Here is an 18,969-nt window from a genome sequence, read left to right on the forward strand (position 1 = left end):
CCATACACTTGTCTGTGCAAGGCGGGGCCAGTGATCAATAACTAGGAGAAAGTGGCCGCTTGCCTTGATCCTAATTAGTGCAGGGTTAGAGCAGATTAGCTTGCACCTGAGCCCTATCTCAGCCTTTTTCAAACAACAACTCCCTCCCAATCAGGCTACCTAGAAGCACCAGTGTTATTCAGGGATGTGCTTGAGTTGTTGGGAAAAACAACTTGGTCTGCATATGAATAGTATCAATCTTTTCCACTCATTTTGCTTTATTGTTTGTTTGGGTTTGGGAATATCAAATTTAAGCCAAAAGTGGGTGGGTCTATCACAGAAGGATGTGAGGAGGATGAGAAGCAACAATCTACCACATGATAATAGTTGCCATCATGGCAACAGAGGAATTATCTGCAAACTGTTGTTATTTCAGCCAAACTCAGGGAATGTATAGGAAGAGGAAACAGTAAGGAGATTAATATATGACTAAATAAAGTGATGGACAGTATCTGAAAGTCATCCAGAAAAAGGCCGGATGCAGGACCTGAGAGATGCATCTGGTTGATCTGTGCACTGAAGCCTCATCAGAAATGGTCTCCGTGGAAGGGTGACTGTCAAGAAGGCATTTATAAGGAAGGGGAACGGTGAGATGAGGTATGCCAGATTAGAGAAAAACTGGACTGAAAAATCAGCGGCAACAGCTTTTGTGGAGTGATGTGTCCAAATGTGAAATTTCAACATTATCAAAGCAGACAGTGAAACAAAAGAAAGCCAACATCCAAAGAACACCTCTGAATGTCATTCAAGGCAGCAGTCGGGATTCAAACAGGGAACCCTTCTTGCTGTGAGGCGAGACGCTATTGTAAAGCCATAAAATAAAACAAAATAAATATGCAGAGGGAATGTCATTGGTGTCAGTGTGATACAATTTGTCAACACAATCAACCTGAAGAGGCTTTGGTGCAGATGTTTACTGAGACTGAATGTCTGTATGAGTGTGAGTTTGTACTGTCAAGAAACTCACACATAAACTAAAAAAAAAAACTGAACTAACCTAAATATTTTCAATTAAAAAAAATCCAAAGTAAAATAAACAAATCCACTTAGGAAACTCACTGAAACTAAACTGAAATGAATAAATGAATTCAAAAATAATATTACAATACTACAGCCCTACTAACTAATATAGAAGGGTTTTTTTCCCCTGTAGAGAAAGGGCATTGATTCCAGTCTTACACTTAGCTTCGAAACTCAGCTTCTAAGCTGAGTTGTTGGGATACAGAAACAGAAACATTAACTGTATATTTTACATTCATATCATGAAACATCATTTATATACAAATTTTAGAAAAGCAAAACTATGTGTGAAGTTTGCACATTCTCACTTTGTCTGAGTAGGTTTTCTCAGACTCCCTGCAGCAGACTAAAGACATCAATGTTATTTTGTGACTTTAAAATTTGTATTAGGTGTGAATGTGAGCGTGAATGCTTATCCAGTTATCTATTTGTGATATATGGTCAAGAAAATGGTTGGATGCAGGAGTCCCAAAACTGATCCAGCCTGCGATATAATATATGCAATTCATACCTAGACATAGAATACGATGGTTTGGGGGTACTGTATATATACTGTATATACTGCAAGGATAAACAGCAATTACAAGGTTTTTGTACTCAATAGTCCCCAATCTGTTGCCTAAAATGAATAGCTGGTTTATTTTATCACACACATTTTACAGGTCTGTCAAAAAGCCTGTATCAAACCAAATCTAGTTTGTAAGCCAGAAAAACTATGACAAACTGTTTAACTGTAAGAAAATAACTGGTCAGTTTTTATGTTGGTAATTAGTTTGTGCTGGGGCGGCCATGTTTTTACAATTCATCCTACATAGCTTTAACTTTATAAACAATAGATCCTTTAATATGTAGTTACTTTTTTAAGACTTGCCCACTTATTATTGCAATGCCTTTTATATAACCAATATGTAAACAGAAGTTCTTTGGAAAAAAATGGACACTGAAATGGCAGAATGAGTCATGTCATGCCTAACACTGACAAGCTCGATGTAACTGTAAAGGTACAGTATGTCTCTGTGCAATTTTCACAGCTCCTCTACCAGCCTGACCTGGTTTGGTCTGACACTTCCTCTTGTCATATGCATGTATACAGAATGAAAAATCACACCAGCACAAATACAGTACAAGACACACACTCTCAGGCGCCTTACGCCTCTGATGCAAGCACATGTAAACACTAGTCCAGCTGCCAATCAAACATCTTTTTTTTTGATGTGCAGAGACTGCAACAAAACAAGTTATGGATTCTATCATGCATATAGTTCCTCTCATTAAAAGCAATATGTGGCTATATACTGTTAGGTCAGGTATGTATGACTGCAAGTGCAAATAGCGCTTTCTGATGATGTGTCTGTTTATAGAAGTGGCAGGATACATTCTGAAGCGTGCAGGGTTATATTCTCTGCTCAGATTTAGTCAAAAGCTGCAGCTTCTGGCAGCTTCATAGATGGTCACAAATGGGTTTCTCAAGGCAAAAGAAATTAGATATTCTTTATTGGCCAAGTCAGTCATCTGATTACAACCAACAGAGCACGATTTTCAGTTAATGCAGAGAATACTGAATGAGGACAAGCCCGCAAACAAGGAGCAACTGAAGGCAGCTGCAGAGCATTTTATACAAGGGAGCAGCATAATTCTTCTATTTTATTTTTTTCCCAAAGCACTCTGCTGGTACAGAGGCAGAATTATCAAAACTGTGTCATTCTATAGATCCAACTGCATACATGCCATCTACTGGCTTAGTCTGCCTTCTCGCTCAGAGACAGAGACAGAGAAACACCTCCTGCCTTTCCACCAAAGATGGCAAGTCTGTTAACCTTAAGGCTTTTGGAGCAGTCAAGAACTTTTCCACACTTTCCTCTTGCCCACTGCATTCATGAATGAGCTGCAGGAGTTGGCAGAGTAGCTGTCCTCTCTCTGGCAGCCTCGCTCACATCAGCTCCAGAAATGACTGTATCAGACAGTTGAGATTTCTCTTAAGTGCCTCTCCATGTACTTTTCTCCTGATGACAAATGGGACCTGGCCTTACCTCTCCTTAAAGGGGGCTACCAATAATAGAAAAGGAAATGAGGAAATCTAATCATGGCAATGGTGATGATGACATATATTATAAGATACAGTTGATATGCTTAATTGATTTTAGATGCTAATTGATGAACAACAGCAGCACAGTGGGAGGGAGGGAGGATATTATGGATGTGGGGGGTTTTTATTCTTTAACCAATGTGGGCCAGCTGCAGTGTGTTTGTGGTTTTATATTTGGGTTTGCGGTGCTGCAATGCTGTGTGAGCTAAAAAATTTATAATCGGCGCTGAAACTACAGCGTGCATGAAATGAACCAACCCAAAGAGCCTCCCCTGAGACACCAAAGATAGATTACGTACCTGTGTGAGTTCGCATGTGCTCGCCGCTACATTCGCACACACACATACACGCACGCTCTCCTGGGATAACTCTTTTTATGACTGTCATCATATTAACATAACACTGTCTAATGCACATAACCTTCCAAAGCTAATTTGAATGACTCCTAACCCTCTGTCTCTCTCATTTCCATTGAATGACTTAACAATGTTAGCCCAGTCGGTAAATGAAGATAAAACACTTGAGAAGCATTTCCAGTAGCATGCACCGGGCCAGTGTCTCCAAACCGGGGAAAACACAACATAGCAGCGAGAAGAGACTTTTGTTACACAGCAGCTTTTAACAGTTTTGTAGCCTTTGTGGTGGTTCTTTTGGTGACGTGTTTGATAGTTTCTGTAAGTAGGTGTCTAAAGCATCTCTGTAAACAGTCACCAGTGTTTGCAGGTTAACTTCGCTTTATGGGGTTAAACACTGCATGATGCAATGAGTCATAGCCTGAACAAGAGAAAGTTAGGGAAAAATAAAAACTACACAAGGAAAAATATACTTTAGCAATCGGCTAACAAAAAAGTAACACAAAGACACTAATTCTAATAATAATCTTAAAACATGCAATTTATCAAGATCCCTGTAAGAAATCAGCTTGGACAACAGAGGCCACCTTGTGTCGCCTTGCTTTCCACTTCAAACTGTTTCCATTTTCAGCAGCATTATGATTGAGCTCGATATCGTTTCCTCAGCTCAGCTCAGTCGTAACAACTCTGGGTTCACTGATGGCCTAGGGGTACTTAAATCTGCATTTCCTCTCACTCATGCATGCTAAGAGCCGAATCTGAGAGGCCTTTTTTTCCCCCACCGTATCCCTCTCAGTGCAGAATTATACATCACTATGTAAGCAACATCTGAGATAGAAAGCTACACGCTGGCATCTACTGTTCACTTTCTGCACATGCAGGACTCTACAAGAGTAGCTTCCTTGTATTTTGCTAGGAAAATGGATACAAATGGTATTTTTCTGTGTTCCTAGTTTCATCATTTTTGACAATATCTTCAACACCACTGACTGAAATGCAGCCCCAAACCTGTTTTTGCAACAGTAGCAAAGTGCCAAAAGATTCTTTTTTCCTTTCCTTTGCCAAGTGGTTCGTTATGCCCGGTACTGTAACCTACCAAGGCTTTACATTGCTGAAGTGGAGTAGAAACAGGTATACAACAACCAGCCCATTTACCATTCACCAAAGACATTTATGACTTTTTTAAAATCAACACAATAAGCTCTCACCAAATATCAATTTAGTGTTTTATTGTATTGAGTTCTTTAATAAAGGTATTGGCAGTCTTACTGAAATACATCATGACACATTGTGCGTATCGTTTTGGACAAAGAAGATGTTTTTGTTCTTTAGACACGTCCCACCAAGAGATGAAACACATCATTTTGTAATACAGACACTGAGAAGTATATAAAAAAAGATATCAAATGCATGATGGATAATCCATGTAACATAACAAGACCCATGTCATAATAAACACAATTACCCAGCATAGAGAGTAAATGACAGGCATAACCTGAATTTTTCACTTCCTCTCTGTCCTTGGTCAACAGCAAACTCTGTACACTGGAATAAATCTCTGTAACATTGAAAGATTTGTACTTGAAACTTAAAGCAAGCATTTGGTCAAGGTTGTGTAAACAGTCTGAAAAGGCACTAGATTATATTATGATTTGTACATCTCTTCATGCGGTAGAAAGAGAAAAGTGGAACACTTTACCAGAAGTAATATGTTGATCTACAGCTTCATTTTAGAGAACAACAGTGCTAACATTTAATGATCTTCTCATTAACATCCATTATGAAAGAATACCCTTTGATGTCTGACTTTTGTTTTGATTTTTACATGCATGTTCTCCCTTTCCTTTTTAAGCTGCATAGTTCACACGATATCATGTAACATAAAAAAATCATGATCCGATTCCAGTTAGTGAGCTACATTTTCAAGTATTAAGAAATTCATCTCAAAAATTGTCAAGAAGCTTAATGATTTACAAAATACCTTAAAGCACATTAACAGCTACAATGATTTAAAGAGATTTGGAGTATTGCTAAGAAATGTCTGGGCTGCACTGGCTTGTAGGTTTTATTTTGTTTTTTTGAATCTAACTGATGTTGAAAAAGTCAGCCCGGTGTTTTTTTTAAAAAACCTCTGACTCATGTTGTGCCAAAGCTTGAGGCAGTGTAGTTCCACATGGACCCTGGAAATGGTACCTGTGCCACACACACACACACACACACAGATGGTGAGAATTGTACGTCTGAAGGGCGTGTAGGTGGTCTAACTTCATCTTATTTAATGAGGACTGTGTTATTTGACTGACTTACATGAAATATTCTGATTTCGGTGTTGTATGTATATTAAACTCCGCCACTGGAACACCTCTGGATGCAATACGAGGGCCAAACATGGCTGCTGGGTAAACAATAGAAGATGTTCCCACCTATAGGAAAACAACAATCAACAATGACCTCCAGTGGCAACTTATATGGGAAAAACACAGGTCGAGTAATTATAGCAAATATTGCGTTACATGACAATACTACACAGGAAGAATACAGTATATATCACACGTGCATATTGAAATTAAAATGACTCACCACGAGACAAAGATCACAGGTTTCAATTTCTTTTTCCACCTTGGTAAGAATGTGAGAGTCCAGCGTCTCCCCAAAAAACACCACATTGGGCCTCAGAAGACCATTACACTCTCTTTCTTCACACCTACAAAGAGCAGTATAAAACCTCATGTACTCCAGTATAAAGTCCTCATGTTAATGGTCTCATACTTTTTCAAATTCTATCCACACTGACAAAGATGTGGCCAGAAAAGCCAAATGCTTGATAATTAAAGATGATAAAATCTAAGAATAAGCCGTTTTCTCAGGAGATGTCAATGTGCAACTTTTCAGCCATATTTTCAGTGACACCTATAAGCAAAACTGGATTTGAAGTATTTATAGCGCACTGCTGCCCCCCAGTGGAAGAACTGACCTGACTAACAGGAACATTGGAGTTGAGTTTAAACTCATTCAGCAGGAAAAACCTGCAGGCCTGCAGCAGCTCAAAGAGACAACAGGGTCACCGGAGGTGGGTGGAGATGATGGGTAACCTAAACCTTCACAATAATGCAGATGGCATGCTTCCCTTAAGTGTGCATTTTCGTAGCTATTGTGTTTTCTTATTAAAAAGGATTCCATGTTTTTGATATTTGTTTCCTTTCTAACAAGCACATGCTTTTCGAAAGGGGAGAAAGATTTCCCGGTGAGGCACACAGAATTACACAAAAAAAATATGTAAACGTCACACAGTGCATAAACAGCCAAGCTGACAATTGCTTAGTGTTTGCATAATCATATGCAATTAGAATAAGTTTGCTTATTAGACTGGTGCAGAATGCAGAATTTGAGGAAACTAATTTTGCATCTGACCGACTACAGTATATGCAAAACAAAAAGCTTAGCAAATCTGTCTGTCAGTGTTATTAATATGGCATGAAAGTAATCCCACCTTGGCAGCTTATCCACAGGAATCTGGGCATCAGGAACATCTGGGCCAGGGTCACTGCACATTAATACAGCAAAGACTGTGGGTTAAAGAGTGATCCATCCATGCTGGAGGTTTATGTTGATCAGTGTAAGAGTTGGTATTTCAAAGGTTCTGTTACTCACCCTTTGTTTTTTAAGGGAGCACATATGGGGCTTCTCTTGTTCACTGACACATGACCGCAACTCATACAGCGCGTCTCCATCAGACTGCCTGCAGTTACACACAGAAAACACAGCTGTTGCACATTAGAGTGCTGGGATCACAGAAAACATCTCGTGGGAACAGACAGAAGAAAGATTTTAGCAGGTGAGTCAAACGTTTTAGCACTCTGGCCACCCTCAAAACAGTATGAAAATAGAGAAGCCAGTCAAAATGTTCCTCTAAAAGGCCAACTTAACACTTGAGCAGGACACTTCTTGGACTTTTCTCCACTGACATTAAATTACTGACTAAATCTGTGGGCTTGAGAGACCAACCACTATGAATCAGATTTTTCCATATCCCAGCGAAACCACAACAGCGCTGTCAAAGTTTCCACTAATATCTACACAAGTTGTTTTAGGATGACTGTACATTGTTCACACAAACTGGAAAAGTTGTTCAATTTCAGAACTTAAAACTGAGTGTGAAACTGAAGATACCTATAGAGTGAAATTCTTTTAATATTAGCACACAAAACTAGACATGGAGGTAGTGAGTCACAAAAACAGCAAGGCCATTCTGACAGTGCAGTTCTCTGCCAAGGCATGCTGTCATGCTCCAGCTTGCAACCAAGTTTCATATAATTCCTCCTGGTAGTTTTTACATAATCCTGCACGTAATGAAATTAAACAGCTGCTATTTGCATTTTGTATCTGTTGTCACTTTCTGCTCCACACCGTGAACGTTGAGCACATGTTTGGACCCAGCCTGACAGTGCAGGTCATCTATGCACTGAGTGATGATGACCACAGAGCGTCCCTGCTTCTTCAGCCGCGCCTCGCATTCTGCTAAAGCCAAATGGACAGCGCTGGGCTTCTTGTTCATCACAAGCTCCCTTCTGTAATGGTAGAACTCCCAGACTCGAGACGGGTCGCGAGAGAAGGCCTCTGGCGTTGCAAGGTCCTGAGGACAGATCCACATGGTTGTGTTTTAAGCACAGACTTTAAAGGTCAGAAGGCTGCCATCAAAATGCACAATCCAAAGGCATATTTAACTGAAAGGGAAAACACAAATACAACCTAAAAAAAAAAAAAAATGAAATAAGAAAAGAAAAAATAAAATGCATCCATGTAAAAGTGTGTGCTGCTTCTTTATGAGTTACCTGAGACAGCCACTTCCTCCACTTCTCATTCTTTCCACGAAAGGTTGGTACTCCGCTCTCTGCGCTTACACCAGCTCCTGTTATGATGGCTATGTGCTTGGCTTTGGAAAACACCTCATGGAATTCAGACATGTCTAGGAAAATATAATAAAAACTACTTTTACATCAGAGCAGAAAGCACAATTGCAAGCGTTGAAACCCTCCAGATATAATGATGATACCCAGATGAGTTAAGAAAAAAAACATAATCATTTTAATTTCGATAGAATCAAGCAGCCTGTCTTCTCTTCAGTTACCGTGATGCACTTCCTACTTCTTAATTAAGCGCATCAGGATTTAGTTGTTTGCTTTTCATGAACTGACTTCTTACTCGGGTTCTATATGTCACAGAATGATGTAACTCAAACATTGTACTATGAAGTACTATGCACAAGTGTTCATTTTACCTGAGCTGTGTTTCACTGCATCAGCCAGCGGTCCTTTGGTCACATGAGAGGAGCACATTCGAAGCCCAAGAGCAACGACAGCTCGATTTCGGAGAAGCATTGTCACTGGAAGACCAGATAAAGATAGAAAAAGGCTGAAAATCCAATGTGTAACCTCACGCATGCTCACACAAGATGTTTGAAGGGACAGTGTAAGAGTCACCGTTTAAGCACAGTATAAAAGAGGTTTTGATCTAAATCATAGCACATCAGTGAGTGGAAGTGTATGTGTAGCTGGTGGTTAAGTGGTGTAATCCACGTAAACATGGATTACAGGTCAGCAACAAAACAGTATGATGCAGCTTTGGGAGTCCTGGGTGGTGTGACAGGGTGAGACATCCTCTGTGATGTGTCACAACTGATGAACAAATCCAGTTGATATGAGAGTCGCTCACTTTGCTGCAGCACTTATTGTTTTGCTTTACTTGTATTTATCTGACAGTCGCCACAAGACACAAATGGCGCTTCCGAAAGGACAATAAATGCAAAATTCAGTGCCCGTCTTGCTTTATATGCCAGTGAAATATAAATACAAAAAAGGCACGTAAATGAATGCAGCTGCAACGTAACTCAGATAGCCTGCCTTTTTAGGCCCCGATAAGACACGCGAATGTCGCGTATTAAACCCAAAGAAGGTTGCCAGTTCTTCCTACTTTGAGGCCAACGGAAAATAACAGAAAATGACAAAAGTGAGTGCCCATTAACCTGAATAAACTACCTATTACGTTTAACGAGATGTCAAGCCTAAGGTAAAAAAAAAACCTGTCAAAAGGTGCTTAAGCTAATCTAGGCGTTAAAGGCTATAAAGATTCTGCACAATCCGAGTACACGTTACAACTACTTACTGCTGCGGCTCTTTGTCGCGCGTTTCTTCCAAAAATAACCCAAAGAAGCGTTTCAGCCGATGAATTAATGAAAAGAAGGCATTGTTAACTGCAGCTAACAAGTTGCAAACTCATTAACAAACTCCAAACATCGGCTGCGTCGACATGTACCCGTTTTAAAGTCGGGGGGAGGAGTAGCCACAGGGATCAAATCGTGCTCGCTGTCAAATAAGCAGGAAGTAGCCAGTCCATCCGAACATGTATCTGTTGATACTACAAATATGAGCGTGTTTTAAATAAACTTGCTACAATACATTTGTTGTGCTCACCTCGCTGCGATATAAACCTTCTATCAGAGCAGAGTGCCACAACGAGTTTTCTTGTTTACCTGTACGCTTGATTATCGTGAGCAGCCGTAAACGTATCAAACTGTCGTAAATAGTACTCGCGAGCGTGACCGCCACCTGCTGGCGCGTTGGCGAAATTGCAGTTCATTCAAGATGATTCATTCATTCTCAGGTTTAGCGATTCAGTGGTTTCAACTTTTTATGCTTAAAAAAATAAAAGCTCTGACAAACGGATAGAGATTTTATCAAATAAGATTATTTCAGATATATTATAAGTAATTATTTTGGTTCGAAAAAAATATTTATTTCCATACAGCACAAATGTATTTAACCGTAATATAATTGTATACATCGTAACCTATAAAGTCCTAATCTCTTCTAATTTGAGATTATATGTTTCAGTTTTTACATGTGAAAAAATCTGAATTGATCAATGATAATGAAATGATCATATCATGGCTTTATATATCCCTTCGCACTGTGTAGTGTATGCATGTCATAACCCACCAACGCCTCTCTCTCTATCTCTCTCTCTCTCTCTCTCATTTGCTCTCTCTCTCTCCCCCTCTCTCGCTCTCTCGCTCCTTCCCGTCATCAATAGCTACCTCCCAGCGTGTGAGAGTGGCCGTGGTTCTGCATCTGCCCCCAGTCGGCCAGAGCAGTCTCCACTGGACACTGGGTGAAAATTGATGGCGACCACTCCAGCCAACAGCACAGACCGCAGACCGATAAGGAGACTCCGCTCCAAGAGTGAAACACCATATCTTATAGAAGCACGACTCTCCTCCAGCATGCGGACAGGTAAGAGCACATCCATCCAGCCGTCATGCTCTCAGATCTTCTTGTTGGATGTTTTTTCTGTCCCCCTTTCCAGATGTCGTTCAATGATGTGGGTGGAGTGAGGAGATTACGGTCTAAAATACGCTCCTGTTTTTATGCGAATGAGCTTCCACAGAATGTGTGGATTTGTAGGACAGTTTTTTGGGGTGTGGGATTTAATCCTCAAAATCTGTTAATGGGTAGCTTTAGATATTTTTGAAAGGGAGGGAGAAATGTGAGTGAAATGTTATGCAACTTTGTAGACTAACGCTGAGGCATGGTGTCCGCTGCAAACTCCAGAATACAGAAAATATACAGATTTTTACATTTTTATTTATTTATTTATTTCATAGCTTTAAATAGCAGTCCCGTGTGGATTTTGATTTCGTCAGCGTTTGGTAATTGCTACCACTGTAATTCAACGCAGTTACATAATAATGAAAAAAAAAATCTTCAACGTGACCCTGTAGTAGCCCCAGCTTTGGCTGTGGTGCACAAAAAATCAGGTGGGATGTCCGAAGTCCTGCATGTATTTCTCTCTCTCGGATTCTAATCACTGCATTATAAACAGCTGTCATTGATCCGAGATGATGCTGGTGGCGAACAGTCTCCCGTCTCCATCACCCTGTGCAAAGTGTGTTGCATCCCCTGTTACCATGGTGATTTGGCATTTTATGCTGACTGAGTCAACCGGATTCAGATCTTCTGCACTACAGTGTGATTATGATACACTACAAAGCTGCATCCAACAGTCTGTTTCGGCGACAGATCTCATCACAGTCACGCCAGTTAGCAGCCTACTATGAAGGATGTTTGATAGCTTGTTTTGTATCACAGCCAAAAAATGTGGTTTTCTCTTATTGGTCTCATTAATTGAATCACATGCCCTGCTGTTTTTCTTTTCTCATAAAGCTTCTATATAATAAGCTGGCGAAGTTCCTCTTGTCCTGCTGTATCAGCTTGCTGGCATCACACCCATCATCCACTCAGCAAAATGTATAGGGTGCTGAAGCTGCCATGTCTGTAGTGTGTAAGGTTTGGATGTTGGCCAGATGTCCATGTATTGTAGCTTTCAAAAGATCCTTTCTTTATTTGAAACTACCATATAATGGCACATATTTTCACCTGAATATCACAAATATCTTTATAAAGGATGGCTTTAGATGAAATTACTGTGCTAATGAGAAGAAGTTTGAAAAGTGATAAAGCAGTGTCGCGTCATTATGAAATCATGTGTTAGTAATTCATCAATGAATCATTTGGTTGCAAAAATGAGTGAAAATACCCAATGTGGCACCTTTAATTCCTCCTCCATCACCCCGAGCAACACTTCCAAATCTCAAAGAGTAAGACATTCATAAAATACAGGAAATTTGCTTGGAAGAAAATCATCTACACATATTATTCACATATTATTATCATTATCATCATTGTTTCCCAAATGTAAGATAAATAAAGTGTTTCTCATCTCATCATCATCATAGTCCTTTACAAGAAAAATAAGCACTAAAATGCTCCCATAAAGAAAATCTTTCCTGCCTCATACCACAACCCCTGAAGTCCTTTGTTAGATTGTATTATATTTAGATTTTGATTTGTTCAGATCTTTACTTTTTCTTTTTTCAGTTAGATTAAGCTTTTTCTTTTCCCACCTTTCTAATACTTGCTTCAAGGCTGGTTTACATGTTTTGGCTGCTGCAACAAAGTAATTTCCCAGCTTTTTGGGATAAACAAAGTACATATCCTATTTGAAAAGCCAAACCTTGAAATCAGTTAATGGTCGCTTGTTAAGAGTATTTTATGCAGTTTTATGCTTGAAGAGCGGAGCATGTGCAGTCTCACATCAGGACAGCTTGGATTCCAGTGCAGCTTGTCATTGCACGGCAGCTGTATTGACAGCTCCCAGGTGTGCAGTGCGAGCCCAGGCAGCACCGGATGCTCACTTGTGTTTTTCTTGACATATGAAAAAGAGGGGAAAAAAGAAACAGTTCGAGTCTATTTTGCTTTCACCAGTGAGTGTTTGGCCTGTGGAGACGAGCCTGTTGTCAGTGACAGGACACTGTCAGTTGTCTCTGTGCTTCATTTTTATTTTCCTACTCTACCATCGAGCTCACACAAAGCATAAAGATGGTACGGGGGCGAATTGTACAACAGTGCTGTTGACTCACTTCCACCTGTAGAAGTGGAGCAGGATTTAGCTTGCTTATTGCCAAGGAAACCAAAAGTCTTGTGCTTGTGCACCCAGGTGCTTAATAAAGATAAATGACCAGGGCTGCCAAGTATGTGAAGCAAGTACTAAGCAATTATCTCTCTGTAGTTCACAGCAAGACATTGAATAGTTACCTGTCATGCATTTAAACTCTTATAATGGTTTAAACACACCCCAGTTCTCTGCACAGAAAGAAAATATGGTAAATGAAAAACAAATGTTTTGGCTTTTGTTGTTGTTGTTGTTGTTGTTTCCTTTAATAAATGAAAGAGAGCATAATGAGATTATGATCAATACACCACTAATCCTGTGCGGGATTATTATGCTTTGTGTTCATTCATGTCTGCAAAGTTTATCTGGGAAGGTTTATCTGTGCGATCATTAGAAGATGAACTGAAGGTTCATATCTTGTCTTGCTTTATCCCCTAAGACTAAAAGTAGGTTTAGCTAGCCCATGCATGGATCAGGCGTCCCCAGTCTTTGCTGTAACTTTGACTTTTACAGAGATAAGGCTGAGGCTTACAAATAAGAGGTACTCTAAGGGTTTGTAATGGAATTAGGGTTCACGTATGAAACATGGCTTTATTGCACTGACCTGTTTAGAGCCAGCACTTATCTAATTTGCCCTGCAGTTAAATGGCTCTGCACACAGACATAATAACATAAAGGCATCAGTTACCGCGTTGCTGTCAACGATAAAACACGAAAGGGGGTGTAGGTGTTGACAGACGGCTGACCTATGTGTCAAGACTGATCCCAGTCTGTACCGCTTGTCATGATGCTTTATATTATTAGGACACACACACACATACACACACACACACACAGACATGCGTGGTGTCTGGGATAGCAGCTGTGAGCTGACAGAGAATCATCACTGTTTAGCTAAGCATCCTGTCTATGGGTTTTTAACAAAAAACAAAAAAACAAAAAACTAAACAGAGATTTGTGCTCGTGCATTCGTGTCACTGTAAACTTTCGTGAAGACAAAGTGTGCATACATGTCAGTTCTTTGTTAGCGCTTTGCCAGCTGACACAGCATTGTTTAACTGGAAGAGCTTGCCTTGTTGGTTTTTTATTCGCTTATCATTCAGCTGCTCGACTACAGCCCCATCTGTTTTCTGTCTGCTTCACACAAGAAAGTCTCCCAGTTAAAAGGAGCTGGCGCTTCTGATTTTCTACTAAAATATCTCTGTTAACTGATCAGACTTCTTTGGATTTTCTCACATCTTTTCCATCACAATTAACCTATCATTCTGTCTCAGTCCCTCATTTCTCCTTTTGTTGAAAATAATTGATTCCCATATTTCTATTGTCAGATACAATCTGTATTAATACCAGAATACATTGATAAAATCACAATTTGATATTATGGAGTAGACAGATTTTTCACTTTTCTTACTTTGTCACACTGTTGAGATGTGTTGAAATGTTATCCACACAGAGCTTGCCTCTAGCTAATCATTTCATAAACACTTAGTACAAAAATCCTGCTTATGGCAGTTTGGATTCCCACTATTATCTTTAGATATTTTTGTGGGTGTACATTGTTTGTTCTGTTTTTCTAGACTTAACACACAGTCCAGCTTCCTCACCTAGTTTTCAAAGATTTTCATACCCCACAATAGTCTCAGCACACCCACTCTACAAATATTAGTTATGGCAAACAGCTGGATGTTGTGTGGGGATGCCTGGAGGCTGGAGCTCCCGCTCTTATACCTGGCTTGCATGTAAATAAACTCAGACTTGGCTGCACTGCAGATGTTGGGATACTTTCCTCGGCTTTTGTGCAAATTTTATTTAATGTTTATTTGCAGTCTTGCCTGTGCACAATGTGCATGCCGAGGCTTTTCATCCTAGACATTCTTGCAAATTCAGATATACAGCCAAACGTGGAAAGACGCAAAGAGAAGCAGCGTTAACATTTCACTTGGACACGTTCTGTCTGTCTCACAATTTGATGTTTGAGCCTGGCTTCTGTGCTGCAACCACATTAAGCTAAAAAAAGCCAAATTCAACTCATTCACCACCCACCGCTCTCTACTTCTCTCTTTCCGTGTTGCAGTGCCTGCTGTCCTAAAGAGTACAATCAATACACAGATGCATGGTGGGACGGGGCAAATTTTTGCTGCAGAGCTCTGCTCGCCAGCTGGGTTTACATGACAGCTTTTACAGTATGTCTGTACTGGACTGGAGAAATGTAACCGTAGTTTTCCTTGCAAGATGCCAGCAGTTATTTTGTCTTACCTTTTGCTATTTCAGCATTTAAATATACATATTTGTTTCCACAGAAGAAGATCTAAGCCAGTTTAATGTAAAAGGTGACTGCAAGGACAACTTCCACCAGAATTAGCAATCATCAATTCAAGCTGTCAGCCCTTTTTTTTTTAAAGGAAAAGTGAATTTCTGATGACCTAGTGGGGCTGAAATAAGTGCAGAGGCTGTAGAATTTGAAATGCTTCAGCTGTCTGTAGAGACGTTAGAGGGAATTAGCAAATGTGTTTAACAAAGTAGGGATAATAAGCAGCAAGAAATCTACATCAGTTCTCAATCTCTGTCTTTTCTGATTTATCGCATAGCCCCCATTGCAATTTCTGAAACACGAGCATACAGAGCGTGGCTGACATTTTAGACCATCTTATGAGAGACTGAAAAAACAACAGGCACCCATCTTCTCTATTTGGTTGCAAATGTGCCTTCTTGTGCTGAAGCATCTCGGGTCTGAATAATACATGAGTGGGTAAATGAGAGCAGAAAATAGCAAAGCTATATCCAGAACTCTTACTGGATGTTCCTGCTCCGTGAACCATCAGAGAACCATCAGTGTCACCTGGCCTGAACACCTGCCAACCTCTCAAGGAAAAAATAAAAATAAAAAAAATTAAAAGACAGGCAGGTGTCTTCTACAACAGCCTGCAGGAAGCTGCAGCTCTCTCTCTCTCTCTCAACAATCTTTCTCTCTCTTCACTTTCTTTTCATCTCTCTCCCTCTCCGTGTCACACTTTTAAGTGTGGAAAAGGCTTCTGGCTGTGATATGCTTTCCACATGCCAGCTGAGAAATAACGCATTTTTCAAAAAGCCTCGCAAGCCGAAGAACGCAGCACGATGATGTACTTATGGGCTTTATTTATAGTAAGTGTGTATGCACATTGGATAGAGATGGGTAAGGATTCCGCTGCAATAAAAAAGGCAGCATGGCCAAGGACCAATTATTACTAGACTCGAGAACCCTGTCTGAATCACTATTACTCTCTAATGCTGCTTTGAAAGAATGTAAGGCCACATGCATTGAATGACTTTGCATATGAAGGAATAAAATGCAAAACACAAGCGTAGACTGCACACAGGATCCAGGAGATGGATGGGTGGATGATATCCCTGTTATCTGCAGTGACAGTAAAATGTATGTTCTCAGCAGATGGTGTCAGCCAGTTGAGAGACATACAGTGTAATCTGTTAAGTGGAGAAGGCGAATGTATGAAGACAGAAATTTGATACAGGTGTCACAAATGCAATTCCCAGAGTGCACCAGCCCTTTAGGATCTTTCTGCTGAGTAAGTGTCTTCACAGAGTAAGAATCCCCTCAACACTGCCGCAAACCTGGGACTCAGTTCAATCAAAGCTGCATTGCACCACTCGCCCTCCTTTAAGATTGCATCCTTTTTCTAATGGTAAACCTAAGCTATATTGTGACAAATATTTTTAAACTACCGGTAGGTGAATATTTATTCCAACAAAAATATTGATGGAATAATTTTTTGGATTATTAGTTGTTATGTAGTCAAAAAAAAAAGGCATTTTTTAAATTTTTGTTAAAATAATATTCAGCAGTTACTTTATGTTATAGTGCAGAGCTTATTTTGGAATGAAACTATTCAAATGGAATAAAAAGGTGTTGTGTTTTCCTTAAGAAAACAATATTGTAAATCATGCCTGCATTTTCCAGGCAGTTATGTAAGTATCTGAACAGATCGTCAAATAGCCCACGGGATAAACTGCTAAGATCTGAAAAAAAAAAGCTAAAAAAACAGAGCGATTCTATGAAATTAAGCGATCTAACTAAGAGAACAGTTTACCTCTCTCCTTTTTCCGGCGGTCCTCAGAGATAAAGTGGAAATTGAATTGAACTGAACTGAATCACATCACTGCAGCAACAAATGTTTGACCCATTGTAATGCAATCTGCCATTATATTGTTTTCTAAGTCAAATATATTCTTTTAAAACATCAACTGTCAACATCTGTATAAGTTATATATGTGTATATGGATATACAGCCCAGCTTCAACTTCCCAAATGTAAGAAGGATCTCTTATAGCTAAATAATGCTCCTTTTTTGATTAGCCCTTTAAAGCCTGATCCATGAAATAAGAAAATATTTTTTAAAAGTATTTTTTTTTGAAAATGGATTGTATAGTGAACCTTCTGACTAATTACAAAAATTAATATTAATTTGCATATATGAGTTTCAGTTTGTTCAGTTGGAATCCTACTTGCTATATCAGGCAGTTGATTTCAGTTTTTCAGGTGGGGGAGGATCACGCTGCTGATGTAGAAGACAAAAACTCACAAAATGTCATGAATCAAATATGATACACTTGGCTTTAAAGGGTTAGGTTCATTGGCAATTTCTAGCGTTAACATCAAGATGGGTACTGTACCACCTCATTCTCTCCCGGCAGAGCAAATTCAAGTGACACCATGAATAAATGCCTCAAAGCAGAACATAGACTGCATCATTTTTATTCTTTGTTTATTAACAACAAATAGCTACAGTATAATCACATACTAATTCTCAACATGTGAGCTTTAGAACATTCAAGTACAAGAACATTACACTTTTACAGAAGCGTTTATATTAATTTAATATAGACTGCTTTTATCAGTGCTTAAAAAAATATGAAACACAGTGGTGGGTTTTTCATCCATACTGTAGTTGTTCTTCTAGCTCCTCTGCCACCATCTCACCTTGTCCCTAGTTTCCTATTCTTCCGCACTAACCCTCTCCTTCACTAAATCCATGAATCTCCTATGTGGTCTTCCTCTTTCCCTCCTGCCTGGTAACTCTCAACAACTCACCTTCAACAACCTTTGTCCAGTATATCCACTACTAGTATATCCTCCCTCTGCACAAACCATCTCAGCCTTGCCTCTCTAAACTTTTCTCCAAAGTAACATCTTCAGCTCGACCACCTGCAATTTGGTTAGCACCACCATCTCCAAACCATACATCATGCCAGCTCTCTGTACCATTTTGCAAAATCCTCCCTTTCACTGTTGCTGTTATCCCTCTGTTGGGACATTCAGAGTCACTATGATTAATTAAAGATATTGTCCTGTCACTCAGCCATTCATAATGCAGGCACCACTGTAGTGCGTTACACCTTAAACTTTGAAAATATGTGGCAGCGGTCATTCAGTAGGTCATCAGCAATCAGGAAAATTCTTGATGTGAAGTTTTTTTTATATTACTGAGCTACCGGTGCCTGAAACTAAATGATATTCGTCTTAACTTTATCAGAGCCAGAAGAGGCCAGAGGGGACCAAAGCTCTTTAGCTGAGCGCCCCCTCTGTAGTGCGCTGCTCTCTGAGAGAATGACAGATGAAAGACTTAGTCAGAGAAAACTCAGAGCGTCTGCAGACACAGACAGCAAGAACATCCAAGAGGAGTGGCACAGTCTGCCTGCCACTAATTACTGCAGAGCTCATTGGGGATTGCTTTGATTTTGTGGAATTTCTTCTGTTTCAGTTTCCACTAACCTGCTCTCAAATACTGTGATGTTTTTTACAAATATAATCAAACTGTATTACAAAAGACTCTGTGCTGGTAGTGAAATATGAGGTACTCTGTCCTTTTCCTTTCTGCTAGCTTTATTAAATGGTAAATGGCCTGTATTTATATAGCGCTTTACTAGTCCCTAAGGACACCAAAGCGCTTTACATATCCAGTCATCCAC

General features: G+C 39.7%; 2 protein-coding genes across 5 annotated transcripts in view; one reads left to right on the plus strand and one right to left on the minus strand.

Annotated features, from left to right (window-relative positions):
• Positions 1–4,710: 4,710 nt before the first annotated feature.
• LOC102205748 (NAD-dependent protein deacylase sirtuin-5, mitochondrial-like) lies at positions 4,711–10,109 on the minus strand. Of its 4 annotated transcripts, XM_005721400.1 has the most exons (10): positions 9,811–9,961; positions 9,661–9,685; positions 8,777–8,881; positions 8,331–8,464; positions 7,906–8,131; positions 7,150–7,237; positions 6,989–7,042; positions 6,079–6,202; positions 5,806–5,921; positions 4,711–5,691 (listed from the first exon to the last, which is right to left on the minus strand). In XM_005721400.1, coding segments are annotated over exons 2-10 (921 nt in total). In that variant the 5' UTR covers positions 9,662–9,685; positions 9,811–9,961; the 3' UTR covers positions 4,711–5,618. The 4 variants fall into 4 exon arrangements, with proteins under 4 accessions (XP_005721457.1, XP_005721459.1, XP_005721458.1 ...); XM_005721402.1 differs by lacking the exons at positions 9,661–9,685; positions 9,811–9,961 and adding an exon at positions 10,028–10,109; XM_005721401.2 differs by lacking the exons at positions 9,661–9,685; positions 9,811–9,961 and adding an exon at positions 9,969–10,096.
• A 460-nt stretch (positions 10,110–10,569) lies between these two features.
• Positions 10,570–18,969, plus strand: part of LOC102206613 (phosphatase and actin regulator 1-like) — a 50,724-nt gene continuing 42,324 nt past the window's right edge. Inside the window, exon 1 of the mRNA XM_005721405.2 lies at positions 10,570–10,787. Coding sequence (XP_005721462.1) covers positions 10,676–10,787 — 112 coding nt within the window. The 5' untranslated portion in view covers positions 10,570–10,675. The remainder of the gene's footprint in view (positions 10,788–18,969) is intronic.

This window comes from Pundamilia nyererei, unplaced genomic scaffold (genome assembly GCF_000239375.1).
Source record: "Pundamilia nyererei isolate P.nyererei 1_Seehausen unplaced genomic scaffold, PunNye1.0 scaffold00004, whole genome shotgun sequence".
NCBI classification, from domain to species: domain Eukaryota; kingdom Metazoa; phylum Chordata; class Actinopteri; order Cichliformes; family Cichlidae; genus Pundamilia; species Pundamilia nyererei.